General features: G+C 38.8%; 2 protein-coding genes across 2 annotated transcripts in view; one reads left to right on the top strand and one right to left on the bottom strand.

The window, feature by feature from the left end:
- Nucleotides 1-533: 533 nt before the first annotated feature.
- On the top strand, nucleotides 534-7428 carry LOC144665548 (uncharacterized). The gene is made up of 6 exons (XM_078526790.1): nucleotides 534-1459; nucleotides 4090-4175; nucleotides 4534-4809; nucleotides 5032-5307; nucleotides 6184-6468; nucleotides 7282-7428. The coding sequence occupies exons 2-6, from the start codon at nucleotides 4106-4108 to the stop codon at nucleotides 7284-7286; spliced, it is 912 nt and encodes a 303-aa protein (XP_078382916.1). The 5' UTR covers nucleotides 534-1459; nucleotides 4090-4105; the 3' UTR covers nucleotides 7287-7428.
- Nucleotides 7429-8444: 1016 nt separating this feature from the next.
- The window catches only part of LOC144665540 (lactadherin-like), a 32028-nt gene continuing 22604 nt past the window's right edge, over nucleotides 8445-17868 (bottom strand). The window contains exons 7-8 of the mRNA XM_078526780.1: nucleotides 10480-10734; nucleotides 8445-9454 (exon numbers count right to left, since the gene is read on the bottom strand). Of these exons, the coding sequence (XP_078382906.1) occupies nucleotides 9219-9454; nucleotides 10480-10734 (491 nt within the window). The 3' untranslated portion in view covers nucleotides 8445-9218. The remainder of the gene's footprint in view (nucleotides 9455-10479; nucleotides 10735-17868) is intronic.

The following is a 17868-nucleotide window of genomic DNA, read 5'->3' as shown; positions in this document are numbered from 1 at the left end:
ACCCCGGTAACTCGACCTCGGGTAACTCGAACACCCCGCGCCGCTAACTCGAACTAACTTCCATTTCCCTTGGATTTGACCTTACTTTTCCGTCATTTAAACTCGGTTAACTCGAACTCGGATAACTCGAAAACACAGCTAACTCGAACTAAATTTCGTTTCCCTTGATCAGAATTTGGGTAAAATTTACCTCGAAACTCGAATTCTGGTTCTTGCAACTCGCCACGGTTGCCCATTGGCCATTGATTAGAGCAACGAACAGATCACGTTTTTGACAGTCATTTCCCACTCTTATCATAAGAATGTGCGGTCGCGTTAGAGTTTCTGACGAGATAATTTCAATTTGCACTGCACTGTATACATGTGTATACTGAAGCGCTGAAAAATAAGTAAACTATCAATTATAAACTTGGCAAAATAAATATTCAATCGATCCCGATAACTCTAAACCCCGCTAACTCGAACTGTTTTTCTTTGCCCTTCAGAGTTCGAGTTACCGGGGGTCTACTGTATGTGGTCTTTGGAAAATGATCCTCTTATCCTTCCAGAAACGACTGCATTGAAAGCATTGCTTCTGTGGTCATGACATCGCACTTTTAGGGCAATTATTTGCATGAAAACATTTCTCGATTTTCAACTCAGTCGGTTTCATATTCTATTTTATCTTTTCTATCTTCAGATAATTAGCAGTTTTTAAGCTCCAGCGAAAGCCAGTTGAGTGCCTTTTTACTTATAAAAGTACGTCCCAATTCATTACTAAAGAATTGCATTTGTTTGACATGAGCAATTAGTAGGGAAAATAATCGCTACTGTGAAAGAATAAGTTTTTATCTAGTGACAGAAAGAGGCAATTCCCAATTTATAACCAACCCCTGCCATTTTAGATTACAAACATTACCAAAAACATGGTTAAAATTTCTAGATATTTAGCTCGACGACATTTTTTCATGAGGTAATTAAATGTTAACCCACCCTGGATAAATGCAACTAGCCAGTATGTCTGGGAAAATAAAACATGAGCTTTTAAGCTGGCCATTACATATTCGTAATTTTGCACTTTTAAGAAACAGCAAGCCCCGATCACATTCGGTTCTCCACCGAAACCTAGCTTAAAATGAAGGTTTCGCTTCACGGAAGAGTGCACTAAATCAAGAAAGCTGAACGAGAATATTCCAGTGCAGACATATTTTCATGAGGTAATTAAATGCTCCGGAAGCCCATCCGCTGGATAAATGCAACTAGGCATGCGCTGTTACCAAGTTACACTGACGCCAGTATGTCTGGGAAGTTAAATTATGAGCTTTTAAGCTGTCCATTGCATATTCATTATTAGATCCTCTTAAGAACAGCAAGCCCCGTTCACATTCGGTTCTCCACAGAAACCTTACTTGAAACGAAGGTTTGGCTTCGCTGAAGAGTGCAATAAATCAAGAAAACTGATTGGGAAGACTTCAATACAGTAAGTTATCTTTTGATAGCTACCGCCTAGGAATCATGTTAACTTGCTTGTACGTGATTAATTCGCCCACTTTTCTGTATACCTATGCTAAGCAAGTATAGAAGTTTTATATTTCATTGCTGAATCACACTCTTGTTCGTTTTGAGAAAGGATAACATAATACCCGTAAATTGCACGCAGAAAATCAAAACCCCAAATAAATTCTCTACATTTTTTGGGCTAGATTATCTGAACGAGTGGAAGCGGCTGTTATTTAATAATTTTCACAATTCCGTTATTGCTTGCAGTTTGTATAAAATCCAACTGAAGCTGTTTGTCACAGTTTATCGTTTATCGGGCGTTTCTATATCATCATTAATATATACCAACGAGATCCCTTAAACGAATACGAAAATTGAGCAGGGAGGAGAAACTTCTTTCCACAAATGCTAACGCCTTATGTTTCTTCATTATCAACACGACACAACAAGTTTCCAGGCGGTTTTTTGTAATGTTCAGGGCGAATGATATATGGCCTTATTTTTCTAGTTCAGATCGTTATATATCTTCGTGTAAAGGTGGTGGCAAAGGAGCAGACATTGTTGCGGACACATTATTGTTTATGATGTCTCTTGGATGGGCAAACGAGCGGGACACAAAACAAGCGTTTTGTGTCCATGCCGCGCAAACGGGGAAACATTTGTTGCGGACACAAAATGTTTATGGAAAATCAGAAACATTTTTTGTGTCTCGGATACAAATTTTGTGTCCGCAACAAATGTTGCTTGTGCGGGCAAACAGGGAAACATTTGTGTCCGCGACATTGTATCCTCGTTTGTCACCACCTGAAGGCCAACAGACGGATCTAAACATTTATTTCAAAATATAAAATACGTTTAGTTTGAAAGTCATGCCTTTCAAAAGATTGCTATTCCTCTTTTGAAATTTTACGCCGAAGCTTCTATCTGGCAGCAATCGAAACTCCAAAATACTGAATCGTACTGAGCCCAACTAATCTCGAAGAAGCGCGTTCTGAGTTTGAAATCAATATTCTGATGGTTCACCATTCTTCGTAAAAGCGAAAACGCTACTAAGCAGCGAAGAAGCCTACATTATTCAGAGGTACCTGAGGGGGTAAAATGGGAACTGGGATTTGGGCAAAGTTTCAATGGGAAATGGGATTTGGGTCACTGGGAATGGAAAGCAAAGACAGAAAAAACAATCGAACCGGGACTGAGATTTTGAAAATTTGGGAAAACAATTTTTTCACCTAATATTTACAACTACAGTTGGCTCTCCTTTGAAATAAAACAGTTACTTTTACGTAAATGTTTTAAGTAATTGTGAACAGTGTAACTAAAATTACACTTTTCACAAGGGATTCCAAGCTTTTCGCGGACTTTCAATGTTTTCAAGTAAGCCATGCGTCTATGGAATTTCTACAGCCAAAGGAGGAAAAACCGTCATTCTTTCTAAACAGCACTGCCTCACTCTCCCGAAAAAAAACTTTTTGCTCACGGACAGAAAACTTGCAAGGGCTCGTGAGACTTGTCCTCACCCATGCAGGGCTGCAGAATGCTGGGCTGTGAAACGCAAGGTCCCCCATTCTTTGTTAATTTTCTTAGTTACAACTGGCTAATGCTATAGCTGTTAATACGATATCGCAATTCTCAGCGGTTTGGCATACAAACGAGGCGATAGGATTATTCTGCATTGTGTTGTCTGATGCTTGACCCTTTCTCCTTGTCCGTGTGCCTTGCTTGACTGCAACAAACGCGTATCTGTTTGGACATCCCATCCCTTCTTCGTAATCGTCGTCGAGTTTTTACTAAGCAAGCGAATTTTTAAGATCATTTTGACCAGCTCAAAATTTATTAGTTATTATTTATTAGTATTATTAAGGGAAGAACAACAATGGCTGCTGATAACACTATTCTGGCCGATCTTAAGTTTGTTGTAATTCACATCGTGGATAGAAACTTCTAGACATTTTGAGCGACAAAATTTGCCGATAAGGTAAACAAACCCAAGCCAGTCCTTCATTATTGACCATTATTGCAATACGTCATGCGCTATTGTAGTCCAGTCCCCGAACTCTCTCTTACGCGCGCCCTTTATAGGGGTTGAACCCAGGCGCGCAAGTCATCCTGGACTCTCTCTTCGCGCGCCTGGGTTCAACCCCTCTAAAGGGCGCGCGGGAGTTTTTACAGCACAACACTTTTCTCGATTTTAAGTTGTGTATTTCAGCATATTTTACTGTTAAATCTCATGGTTCATTTTCGTAAAAGAGGAGAACGCTACTAAGCTGCGAGGAAGCATACGGTATTCAGCACCAAATCATATAACTTCTTGTGAACCTACATTGTTCACCTAATTTCGCGATCGTACAGCGACATTTCGTTCTGCTTTGCTTTTTATGGACTTTCAATGCTAGAGCCAGACGAGGAAAAAGCATTATTCTTTTTTAAACAACCCTGCCCCACTTTAAATTCCCTGGAGAGTGCCGTACACCGCACGCGGCAGTACCCGTCACCCAACCGCGGCACGTGTCACATTTCTTTGCATTCCCTTCCTGGAAGGAAGCAAGTTCAAGTAAGGATTTCCTTATTGACGAAATCAAGTTAATCTTATTCTTTAATATTAAACTCCAGGTGCTTTGACAAGAAGATGATGTATTTGGAGATTTTGATGTTCGCTGCTGCCTGTACTGCTTTTGACCCTGTCCAGAGTGAAGAAGGTAAAAGGGAAAATAATCCAGTTTACATCATCTTAAACTGGTCCAAGCTGAGCCCTAAGCTGTTACATAGTGAAAGCTCACCAAATGCTAAAATTGTTCACTGGGAACATTAACAAAAACGCATAGAAATGCTTTCAAAACACATAACAGTCACATACGGTATTTATTTTATTCAGCACCCAACCTCGAATAAGCGCCCTCCCTGAAGATAGACAAAGTTAATAAGCGCCCAGCCTCGAATTTCTTTATGGTAGATTCGTGTACAATGTGTTATTTGTTATTTGTCATCTGAAATTATGTATAATAAAGTGTATTATAGGTTCTATCGTAACGTGTTATTTTTTTCTTATAATAACAGCGCCGTTTATGTGTCCAGTTTGTCATGCTCAGGGAGACAACGCATACAGTGAATGTGAAGCTAACATTGAGTACAAGCCTTGCCTGGAACAGGATCCGGTCTGTGTACTGGTGAAACACTCCAACCCCTATTACCAAATGAAATCAATAGATAGAGTTTGCTTGAACAGGCAACGTTACAACAGTGACAAATTTACTGCTCAAACTAAGTTTAGGGGGATGGCCGACCTGGTGATGTGCGATACATCTGGTTGTAAAGCTGAATTCCTCACTTCAGGTAAAACACAACGATCACACAGGACAGTTAGCCTACCTAGCAGACTAGATGTCTCGCTTCCTTCCCCACCCGCCCTATTGCAATAATTACGCTTTGCTTTTATAAGGCGTTCTATTTTTTGCCCTCTTCTACCGCCACGCCCAGTCGTAACTCAGATTGTGGCCTACATTATACGTATTATAGGTTCTATCGTAACGTGTTATTTTTTTCTTATAATAACAGCGCCGTTTATGTGTCCAGTTTGTCATGCTCAGGGAGACAACGCATACAGTGAATGTGAAGCTAACATTGAGTACAAGCCTTGCCTGGAACAGGATCCGGTCTGTGTACTGGTGAACTACTCCAACCCCTATTACCAAATGAAATCAATAGATAGAGTTTGCTTGAACAGGCAACGTTACAACAGTGAAAAATTTACTGCTCAAACTGAGTTTAGGGGGATGGCCGACCTGGTGATGTGCGACACATCTGGTTGTAAAGCTGAATTCCTCACTTCAGGTAAAACACAACGATCACACAGGACAGTTAGCCTACCTAGCAGACTAGATGTCACGCTTCCTTCCTCACCCGCCCTATTGCAATAATTACGCTTTGCTTTTATAAGGCGTTCTATTTTTTGCCCTCTTCCACCGCCACGCCCAGTCGTAACTCAGATTGTGGCCTACATTGAGAAAACTGCTTCATTATTGTAGTTGGCTGGAGGCAGACAATTTTTTACTTTTAATTTTTTTTAAAAATTTTGCAGCGCGCGCTTTTAATTAGTTCTCAGTCATACAAAAAATAATTGTGTGAAAGTTAGAGCAATTAAAGGAATTACACTATTTAAATTGTACTCGCCTAAGGACAAGGCTTGTGCATTTTTGAGAACATTTCATAATATGACTCGCAGGGTAAATTTAATCATTATCTTTGGGACAGCCCTTTGTTTTAAACTTGTATATTAACTTAAATATTCAAACTTCACACACACTGTACTGGCGATGACAGTTGATACTGCTGAAACTTGTTTACTTCTTAACTGAAAAGTGTCGTCTTCTTTTTAAAACTAATCAGTAGCCTGCAACTAGTCAGAACTTTTGGCACAAACATAAAAGGCGTTATTCCAGCAAAGATGGGGGAGAACTCGCCTAGTGCTTAGTAAAATCGAAGACGGGGCATGGCTACGCCATGTTGAGTATATGATTGCAAAAGGATAGAATTAGGTTGCCTCACTTTTATGTTAGAAGCCATGCATGATGTAATATACCCGGATGACAGGAATTAATCCCCGACCTGAAGCTGGGAGATGTTTGCGCTAAGAGTCTTACAAGCTAGTACATAAAATCGTTTATTTCTCTTTCGTCAAATGTCCTTTATTTTCTGATGCTTACATAGGGACACCAATTTTTTGCCAAATTTGTTTTGCTTGGGGAGAAAATGCTGACAGTGACTGTGAAGCGAACAGTCAGAACAAGCCTTGCTATGAAGCTGAACCTGTGTGTGCACTGGCCGTTAAATCTGCCAATCCGGCGGAATACAAGGAAAGAGAAGTAATGAGATTCTGCATGGACAAAACATTCTACAATCAGAAGAACTTCCTACACGACTGTAAACCTAACAGAGAGTGCAACATGGCAATGTGCGAGACAAGTGGTTGCAAAGCTGAGTTTCCCGCCTCAGGTATTATGAGAAATTGTATCACTGTGGTTAAAAATACAACGATGACATATAACCTGACTCACTAGAGTGAATTCGTGTAACCCGTTTTTTATATGTTAATGAGTCGTATAATATTCTAATGTTTGTGTACAATAAAACAATTCACGAGTGGTCAGAAAACCTCAAAGAAATCACTTTAATAGTTATACAGAAAATAAGTATAAACAGGACGTGTCTTTCTTTAAGCACTTCGAGAACATGTTCAACCTAAATCGAAAATTAGTTTGTTTTTCTTTACGGGATGTTGAATATAAAATGTTTGTCTAAAATCGCAAGACAATTCAAGGCATGATAAATTTTAAGCCCCGTTATCTGTTTTGGTTTTTACATATTGGTAAATGTTTGAATTTTAACCTGACTTTCACATGCAAATAATTACGATTTGTCCGCAATTTTCTGTTTTCCTGTACAGCTCATTTAAATATTACACGGCGCATTTGCATATAAAAAACGGGTTACACGAATTCACTCTACTGAAACAAATTTCTTTCTTTCCGTGCTAAACTTCCCCCGCTACAAAATAATTAAAAGTGCCTACCACGGTTACAAAGTAATTCTGCAAAGAGGCTTCTTGAGAGGAAAACAAATTTATGAATTCTTCACGTACAAAAATACAAACTTGTACATTTTCGAGGCCAATATGCAAATTTCAGTGAATACCCAGACCACCATTCGTTCTTGTCTCTAAGCTTTTGGCTTTGATTTGACAACGTTAATTAAAATAGCACAATAGTTGACTGCGAATTTTATTGATATATTTATTTTTTTTCACAGCTTGAATAAATGGGGATCCAGCAACTACACGACGATGGAATTTGACGGTTTTAAATTTGCAAATTTAAAACCTTTGTTTCCTCCACTCTGTGTTAAACATTTTGCCTTCGTCGTTGAATATTATGATGAATAAAAAATGAAAATTATGCCAGCGCTCTTCAATTGTTGGTATTCAAGATCTACTGAGTTTAACCAAGGCCCCGTTTACACAAATCCGGATCTCGTTTATTTTGTATTGAGGGTGCTAATGGGGGTACCCAATTGTCAGTTAACTACTGATTTTTAGGCCAATTGTCAGTTAACTACTATTTGTTTGGCCAATTGTCAGTAAACAGTTTGGGTAAACAAGGTCAAACATGGGTAACTTAGGATAAATGTTGGTAAACAGGGTAAAACATGGGTAACTTGGGGGTAAATGTTGGTAAACAGGGTAAAACATGGGTAACTTGGGGTAAATGTCGTGGGTAACTTGGGGTAAATGTGAGTAAACAAGGTAAAACATGGGTAACTTAGGATAAATGCTGGTAAACAGGGTAAAACATGGGTAACTTAGGATAAATGTTGGTAAACAGGGTAAAACATAGGTAACTTGAGGTAAATGTCACCTGGTCATGCAGCGGGACAGGTAAATGTCACGAAATAGCTTTGCTGTTAGGAAAAAAACTTTGTTGCTTTATTAACAACAACAATCGTATTCAGTATAATTAATAGAATGTCACTTAACTTCTAAATTTTTGGCCAAAAATCAGTTAACTACTATTTTTTGGCCAATTGTCAGTTAACTGTTAACCCCATTAGCACCCTCTGTATTGTTTTTAATCATTAGACCGTCCGCATTCAATCCCGATAAGTTTTTAATAGATTTGAAAGCAACATGCGGCATCGGCCATAGATGAATGATACAGCATGCGTACGTTACTCCAACACGCACTCAATTCAAAAAGAGGATTTTAAGGCTTTTGTTGAGGCAAGGATATCAGTAGAAAAACTACAGTTTCTTCTTTACTTAAGAAGAATCGATCCTGAGCCAGCATTCTAACCATTAGTTGCTCAATGTTCGTACGTGAAGTTGCGTCTGATACTTTTTTTTCAGATGGGGGAAGGGGACATTTTTGTTAGTGGTGGGGAGGAGGTGGGGGTGTTACCGGAGTATTAGTGGAATATATAACGCCAAAGGTTGTGAAAAATTTTCGTCTGGTGAATCAATTATGTATATGCCCTAGCCAGCAACGTCCATCTGAGTGCAACATCCCTCGCCACGTAGCGGTACGTTTTGCCGCTCGCACGTGAGAAATAAGCAGCCCAGAAAATTCATGTTCATTTCTGCACGACAGGCTTTAGACCGAGATATGCATGCATACATACAGAAAATCTTCTAAATCAACAACAGGCCAGTTAAGGATACCAACAACTAGCTTTATTGCTACCTTCAACACATTGTTTAAAGTGTAGAGTTTGTGCTCTATGCTAATTTGCACTCCTTTACCCACGAGTGCTTATTAGGGCAGGAGAAGGCTCCCGCCATGATTCCTACATAAACTACAGTTTCAGCAGCCGGGGCGGGTACTCGGGATTTCAAGTGACGGGGATGATCAATTGGGGGCAAAAATAAAGAACCAAAAAATCCCTAGGGCTTCCAACATAACCCCCAAAAAATCCCTAGATCAAAAAGTAACCCCTCAAAAATCAACAGCAAAACATGTTTGTTTGTACTTTATTCACAAAACTATGCAGCCAAGGCACTACCATGCATCTTCATATTATTTTTAATACCCAAAACATCCCTACTTAAATCAAAAAATACTTGCCAAATTTTCCTACCCAAAAAAAAAAAATCCCGTTATCGAAAATTTAAACCCCCAAACGTCCTTCGATCATCCCCGTCACTTGAAGTCCCGAGTACCCCCCTGGGAGCCGGGGGATGTCTCTGGGACAGTCTAAGGCACACAGTAAGACTCGCTACACATGGACACGTCACATGATCCATCAGCACACGTGTCTTTAATTTGCTGAAATGCGTCCTGCGTTGCACAATGTCGCACCACTACGCCAGTTTTGTTTTTCTTAAATTTCATGCACACGTTCTCCCCTTCATCACAGACCGTGAGTTTTACTTGGTAATTGCATTCTTCTTCAGACGAGCCAACACAAATAGGACATTTAAATGGAACCCCTGTTCAGAGAGAGGATCAAAAAGGTTACAATTTTAGTACATAGTACTGGTTCTGAAGAAAACTAGCTTCTAGCTCTGCTAGTTATAATATTGCATGTCAAAAAAATACTGTACTTTGTCCTTATGCCGTAGTGCAAGCCTGCTAATTAGTTTGGTTTCAGGTACATTAAAATATAAGTGACTAGCGAGTAGACTAAGGCCTAGCTCATCCGCTGAGTAGGTAAGCAAGCATGGGGACGGAAATAAATAAAGAAGCACACAAGCAAGCAAGTCGGGAAAGCAAGCAAGTAAACAAGCAAGTAAATAAGCGAAGCAAGCGAGCAAACACGGAAGCACTGAAGCATTAAACAGTTGATCGTGCTTAATCAGGATTCTGGAAAAAAATGACCCTGTTGACCAGAGAAAAAGGTTGATTTCTGTACACTGTTCCAGAGTCAAGGAGGCAAAAAAACATACCCTGTTGAGCGGCACATACGTGTATAGCCCATATATGGAAGTACCCCCTCGGAGTAGGTAGGTTAGTTAACTAGTAAGTAAATTAGTGAGCGTTATTATCGTTAGCTCCAAATTTGTACTATATCTTTTTTTTTTTATAAGAATACAGTTTTTCCGACCCAGGCTGAATATTCTTATTTTGCTGCCGATTTTAGGCTGAGAATAAATATTCTTATGAACATTCTTAGAAAATACCGTTTGACATTTCCGTTTTAGCAAGTATTGGGTAATCAATTACAGGTGTTTGGTGTCCAGATCTGTATCGTGTTACATTGTTCACATGTACCATTGCTTTTCGTTGCAGCCTGGCCGTTTTAGCTTTAAACAAAGCATTCCTCGCAAAGATAAAATGACGGAAATGAAAATACCTGATTTTGTTTCAACTAAAAACTATATATATTCTTTTCAAAATCTCAGCCTCGGGTTTATTCTTAAAATGTTCTTAAAAATTCGAAAGTTTCAGCCTTGATAATCTTATAAACTAGATTCTTATAAAATAAAAAGAGTGTATATATCTTTTATTTCCTTACCCTCATTTCCGACGTTTGCAATGCAGTCACCGGGGCAAGTGCCAACTTCACATAGCAGGCCGTTGTTCAGACCTTGTTCACATATGTGCTTTTGCCACCCAAGGCCTTCTTTGCAGTTTCGCTCAAAATGCTGTTCGTTGAGTCCGTTTATTGCGAAGCACATATCACCTGGGCTACACTCTTCGTAACGAATCTCCTTATCGCAATCTTCTTGACTCGTAGTAGGGCCACAAGACCAGCAGTGAACAGGTGGGACTACAAAGACAGTGAAAGCACGATGAGATAAGGTTCAGACCTCTCAACCTCAAATAATAATAGTAATTTTAAGTTTACAGTTTTGTTCGTATTCTTAATAAAATAGAAATAAGGTATTACAGGAATTTGTAGTTAATTAAGTATTGAGCAGGGGAGCTAAATGGACCGGTAGGTTTTCAAGTTAGCTCCCCATACAATTAATGTTATAAAAAGTATAAAAAGCAGGTGATTAATGTATAAGAAACATTAGGGAAGAGGACTTACGAATTTACAAACTTAGTTTAATGGAAAATCAATTTAGTTTTTGTTCTGACAGGAGGTAACGTTTTATTTGCTTGGGAAATGTTAACACACTTAAGTCTTTCAAAGAAGATGGAAGGACTTTCCAAATATCAGTTGCCATGAAAGTGACGGATTGCTTTCCTACATTAGTGTTTTCTCTATACTTATAAAAATTCTGTTTGGCTGTATATCTTGTGTTGTATCCATGCATATTTCTAGCATATGTAAATAATTATTTAAAAATTATTTTCCCGGTCAAAGAACCAGAAATCCGGAAATGGAGGTAAAAAATCGGGAGATTGATCAAGTGACAGACAAAAACAACTAAAACCAGATACCCTTTTAAGAGAAAATGTCCGTTTTCTGTTTATGGGAAGCCTCGAACCAAGTGGCCCATACTGCCGGAGCTTATCCCCGGTTTCGATAGCAATAAGCGGCTGGGAATATTTCTACTCCCCCCTGAATGGGACAGTGGGATGCTAGTCCTTCGCAGGGTACCCCCTAGCATTATGTCGCCGGTACCCATTTATACATCTGTTTATGACTTTAAAATTATAATAATAATAATAATAATAATAATAATAATAATAATAATAATAATAATAATAATAATAATAATAATAGAACATAATTAATAAATAATAAACACTTTATTAACCAATTTCTAAAAGAATTACAATGATTTGACTATTCGAATAAGAACTTTATATATAAACATATTATTTACATAATCACAGTAGGCTTGCAGAATTAATCGCCGCAAAGAAAGGGGAGGATTACGCAACAACGGTGTCTTGGATCAGATCAAAAGTCTCATTTGCGATCCTCCGATCCGCCTTAATCTGCCTAAGGGGATCAAGAACTGTAAAGAGAAACAGGAACATTGACATTTATGATATGGACTTTCAAGTAGAGAATTCTCGTACTGCAATTTAGATCGAATATTTTTTTTTTTTAATATATAGTTCTTCTTTTATTATTGCTCTCGAAGTCGCTTTTACTATTTTTCTACATTTTTAAAGACACTGTTTTTATTATTATAATAGAACATAATAATAATAATAATAATAATAATAATAATAATAAATCCTAATATTTATCGAAAAGAAGTAAAATGCTAAACGATAAAAGCCCCTCAGTTTTATTATAAGCCCACCCAAACCCCTTTACGAAGCTGTATAAGCCCAGGACTTAATTACAACCAGGATTTAAACCCAGACCTACGTTTCCTTTACTTCCTTTTAGTCTAATTGATAGAAAAACTAAGAACTCACGCGTACCGATATATGCCTCCACCCTGAGACAGTTCCAATTGTGTTGATTGGTTGGATGAAAGCGAACGTATCTTGCATACACTGAGTCTGGTAACTTGTGTTGGTCCACAGTGTTGCTGTCACCTTGCCTGTGGAATTCCTTTCAATAAAAAACAGAGCATATATAAAACACGCCGTGTTGTTTGCATTAATAAACGTTTTGTGAGGGTATGAATGGGTTTAGTGTTTAGTCAGTATTTGCCCATAATTTTTAGTGTTTGCTGTTACATTGGCCAAATTGTAATGTTTACTGTTTCCGGAGAAAATACTGTTAAGAGTTTTGAAGTTTTACGTGAAACATTTCAGCATTGTAAATTCTTATCTGCTCTTCAAAAATCGGATAAAATCACTCATGAACTTAGAGAAAATTTTCGGATTTCTCCTCTAAAATCTTCGGTAGTCTTCGGACATCTTCGGTAGTCTTCGGAAATCTTCCGAAATGACTGGAAATCGTCGGAAAATGGCTGAAAACTTCTTCATATACTAAACAAAATAATATTGGTCTTTTTAGAGGTGTTTTTGTTTCTTTCTGAATAAAATTTATTTTAAAGTGAATTTTTTACTGTTAGTGTTAAAATGCCTAAAATTTAACTGTTTCATGTTACAGAGCCAAACATTTAAGTGTTTAGTGTTATCGAGGTACCCCCATTCAGACCCTCTTTTGTGGTCATCGATATTTGGCATAATATAATCATCCCACCACTCTAATTTTACATTTATTTAAAATTAATCTCGTGATAACAATGAAACAGCATTAAAGCTAAGCGGTGCAACCTCTTACCACTTCCACGCCGTTTGCATCCTTATAGGTCGACCAGACGATATAAGCCGTTGAGTAGGACAGCTTGAAGTCTGTGACCCATTCATTGCCATTTCTGTCTCCCTGGGAAGCAACAGCGCACACTTCAGAAACTGTCCCAAGATCAACCTGCAGCCAGTCATCCTTCCTGTTAGCTTCTTTAGCACACCAGCCATTGCCTCTGTCTCCGTTAAGTCGACCGTAAGCGGGCTGGTAACCATTGCCATATTGAGAGGAGGCTGTCATGTGATCATCAGAAACTTTGGCTTGGTCAGATACTCCTGCAGGATTCTTGAAGCAATCATCCGCTGGTTCTGAAGGGAAACAATTATCCATATAAAAATACTGAAAAGTTGATTTCACCGTTGGTTACTGAAAATAATAGGCCATTTCCGAGTTACCCTTTGCCTCTGCTTCAAAACGATTCTACGTGCGAAACCATTCATATGAAAATGAGTTTCATCTACAGGTCCATTTTAATGCAAATAAAACTCATTTTCATTTGAATGGTTTCGCACTTAGACTCGTTTTGAAACAGAGACAAAGAGTAACTCGGATTTTGCCTTCTTGCGCTCTAACTTCTTACCCCATTTAACAATCAGCTACATCTATTGCAATTTTTGTTGGTGATTTTGTAATCGATAACTATTGGTCGACGCTTAGGATGCAAATTTTACAGCACGAAAACGTAACTTTACTGCAATGTAAAGCCAGCGCGAAGCGGGCGCAAATATGTAAATTTAAGAAGGTTTTTGAGCGCGCTACCTTTACATTTCAAAATGAAGGAAATTAACGCCACGAATACAAAGAGAAAAAACTTGTTGTGTCAACAGGAACAAGTTTATTCCAACAGTAAGCGTAAAACCCTAAACGTAAGGGTTAAGGGAAGGAATCTGACCACCTCGAGCTTTCTTCACAGTTTCAGTGATACCGATAGATTTCCACCCTGATGAAATGATGCTTTTCCTAACAGTCAAGAACGTCTGGACTGTATCAAGAAATTGCGGCCAAAATAATGGAAATTAACGCTCCGCCTAATTACCTTCCCTGAATGTCATTTTCGTGGGAAAAAAATGCTAAGGCACCCCAAAGTATACGGGGCCTCCCAGTGGGCTCCATGTTTCCTTGGCTGGCAACGGTTACGTGATTTTTTTTTTTTAAAAAAAATAGTATTACAATAATAAAAACTGATCACTTTTTAAGCATCAGTCACCTACCTGCTGCAAGCTGCGATGGAATAAAAGCAACGAAGACGAAGAATGCCAAATACATGACGGTCATAGGATTCCTTTCTTTCTGTTGAAAAAAAAATATATATATAGGGCTTTAAATGCTATTAAGGTCATTCCCCAGTATTGCACTGAGCATCCCTACTGCGCATGATCGATCAAGCGTAGTTAGTATAGCGCGCGTGCATCAAAAATGGCGGTTATTTCTTTACGACTGGACCTCGCCAGAGACATAAATCGTCATTTTCTCGAAAATGAGTACGGTGACCTATCATTTTTTCTTTTGTTTTGAATTGAATAGTAACTTTCTTTCTGTAGAATAAATATGGACCAATTCTCAGTGTAGAATAAGAAATAATGGTCGGAAACGTGAGTTTAGCAAGCAATCGTGACTATAATCATGGTGATATTATAAGGATTTATTGGATATAAACAAGGTGCTGTTGCGCCTAAACGAGCATGGGTACCCCATTTTTATTTCAAAATTTAAGTTCCTATATCATAAAAAATCAACAAGCAAAGTTTGACAAAAAATCTCAGTGCAGGTTATATTTCAGTGGAATAACCTTAAGACAGCGAGTGAAAGTTTATTTTGGCGCCAAACCTTTAACGATCTTGGTCACTTGGCTTTGTTTGTCAAACCAAAAGGAACGCAGGTCATCAGGCAGAATGGCGCCACATTTTCGATAGTAATAAACTCATATGGCAGGCTATTCGAGAGTGAACGCTCCACTAGAGCGCTACAATAGGAAAAAGAGAGACGAATTTGATAAAGTGGAAGAACTGAAATAGTCATTTCGCTGATTCAGAGGAGGTTTACGATAAAACAACATATTCTTACAGTTGAAGAATCAATCCTCCGTTATGTTTAACTGAGGATCGTTTCTGTTTCTAAAGCACTGCGTTTGCGTGTTACGTCTTCTACTTATTGCAAATGTAAACGTCTTTGTATAATGCTTGCTGTTATACATGGGCTTCTCTCACCAACCTTAAAGATCGGCTACTAACCGTTTTTTGGGAAAGGGAGCCCGCGCAACTCCCCAAGGCCACATAGACCTCGCTGTGTGGTCAAACACCAATTTCACAAAAAAAGAATTGAAAAGCTTCATTTTGAGGGAAGCATGTTTATAGTTTTGTATTAATCCAGCCCTTTCTATCCTGCGTGCAGGCTCGCTGTTGGGTCTCGCGCACGAGAAGTTTCTCGCTGGCTCGCCTTTTTACGCCACTTGCATGTATGAAGGTGGGCATGTATTTCTCTTTTTAAACAGCAATACATGCATTTCTTATGATTCTAAACACTTTCTTATGATTCCAAGGGTGCATTTACTTACTATTTAAAATTCGTTTTCTTAACTGCCATTATTTATGACAGCCCGACATCCATTCGACCCGTTGAAATATTTATTATAATAGTACTGAAAGATTCAAATTAAACGCGAGACCTGCTTAACGAATTTTGCACGAGGCAGTATAGAATTTGGTACAGTCGACTCCTGATAACTCGAACCCTCGTTTAATAACTTGAACCCTCGTTTAATAACTCGAACCCTCGTTTAATAACTCGAACCTCGCGCTAACTCGAACCAAAATCGATTTCCCTTTCCGTCACACATTTACTGTAATTTTACCCTCGGTAACTCGAACCCTCGATAACTCGAATGTCCCTCTAACTCGAACCAATTTTCGTTTCCCTTCAGGTCATTTTCTATATAATTTTATATATAATTGTGCGGTCTAGAATCAATTGGTACGAGAACGGCGAGAAAAACTCAAAATACTTTTTGAATTTGGAAAAAACTAGGTGTGGTAAAACTGCTGTAAGGCGACTTTATGATTCCACCGGAAAAATTACAGTCAATCCTAAATCTATAATAAACGAGCTTAGAGACTTTTATCAAAACCTATATAGCAACCATGACTCCGAAGAAGGCGAAGAATTTGCTTTTGACTTTTTAGAAAATCCGAACATACCCACGTTAAAGCAAATTTATATGTAATATAAATGCCAATTTACATGTAATATAAATTAAAGTTAATGTGACAACCATGAAAGGAGTTCAGAGAAGTCATAAGATCACTATTCAAATATGCAGATCTGTCACGCAATATGCTGCAAGACTATCACTCTTGCGTTACATTCAAAGGTCAAATTCACTTCTAGAGTGTGATGCGCTATTCGAGCTGGCCAATCACATCGCCCCCTTTTCTATTATGTCAATCAAGGCCATGCGGTTTTATCTAGACTTGAGTAGTTTTACTTCAAATTCTCTGAGCTCCCTAGAAGAGTTTTCACAATAATCCCCACCCACCCAACCCTCTTCGGTTCTCTTTTAGCTTAGTATTTGTAAAAATGTAGGCAATGCATATATGTTCTAGTTCTACGCACATATCTGGCTATGTTGAGGGTGTTTATTTTATTATTATTATTATTTACAAACGTAAGCCATAGCTGATGGATTAAAGAAGCAAGCCCGTATTTGTAGACATTGTTATAATTATTATTTCCATTTTGTATGCTAACTTACGTTTAGAGCTGATGGACTTAAGCAGCATGCCTGCTTACAGAATTGTTTTTTATATTGTTACCATTTTGTATGCTAGCTCAGGCTTAGAGCTGTTAGACTTGAGCAATGTGTTTGCTTTTGAGATATTGATATACATGTAACCGTTAGCTTAAGTGTCGAGCTGGCATACACTAACTCAACCATTCTGTTATTCGATTACTGTCTCTTCTGAACTTCTTCAATAGCCTTAGACCATCTTAATTGAGCATTGTCTTTCCTTATTGTTAATAAACCACGGGAGGGGATGAAGTGCTCTGTACCATTCGCCCTTTTGCCCCATAGCCTCACAGGGTCAGCTTTCCCCTTATAGTGGGGACCCCCAGTGTTGCTGTTGTTGGTTTTTGTGATTGTTCCCAAGGGTCCTAGAGATTAGGACCCCAGGTTCTTGGGAACCAGGGCATGTGGTTGTGTTTGTTCCCAAGGGTCCTAGAGATTAGGACCCCAGGTTCTTGGGAACGTTCCCAAGGGTCCTAGAGATTAGGACCCCAGGTTCTTGGGAACCAGGGCATGTGGTTGTGTTTGTTCCCAAGGGTCCTAGAGATTAGGACCCCAGGTTCTTGGGAACTAGGGCTTCCAGTCCTGAAAGGAAGGAGAGGATTCCAGTCTCTCGTTGCCAACCAACTAACCTGTGATACATGTACCCTGCATGATTCCTATTGATGATTCTGATTGGCAACTCGAGCACTTCATCCCTTACCCCTTTTCTCCCAATGAACTTGTTGTCTTGTTTTGACTTCATGGGTTGGGAACATTAAATGACAATTCGTCGATGAGTTGTGAAGGACTGCTTACGCGCGCTGAATGTTTTGAAGCGCTAAATAAATTTCCTAATGGCAAGACCCCTGGAAATGACGGACTCACAGCTGAATTCTATAAAACTTTCTGGTATTTATTAGGTCAGCAGCTCACTGACTCCCTGAACTATTCCTTTGAGCACGGCGAACTAT

This window comes from Oculina patagonica, chromosome 9, assembly GCF_052425735.1.
Source record: "Oculina patagonica isolate OP01 chromosome 9, crgOcupat, whole genome shotgun sequence".
Lineage (NCBI taxonomy): Eukaryota > Metazoa > Cnidaria > Anthozoa > Scleractinia > Oculinidae > Oculina > Oculina patagonica.
This window is presented reverse-complemented; position numbering and strand designations above follow the sequence as displayed.

Excerpts from the sequence above, each read along its gene's own strand:
- LOC144665548 (XM_078526790.1), top strand. The coding sequence starts at position 4,106 with ATGATGTATTTGGAGATTTTGATGTTCGCTGCTGCCTGTACTGCTTTT. Across the intron at positions 4,176-4,533 it reads CCCTGTCCAGAGTGAAGAAG|CGCCGTTTATGTGTCCAGTT; the intron begins GTAAAAGGGAAA and ends TTATAATAACAG. Across the intron at positions 5,308-6,183 it reads AGCTGAATTCCTCACTTCAG|GGACACCAATTTTTTGCCAA; the intron begins GTAAAACACAAC and ends ATGCTTACATAG.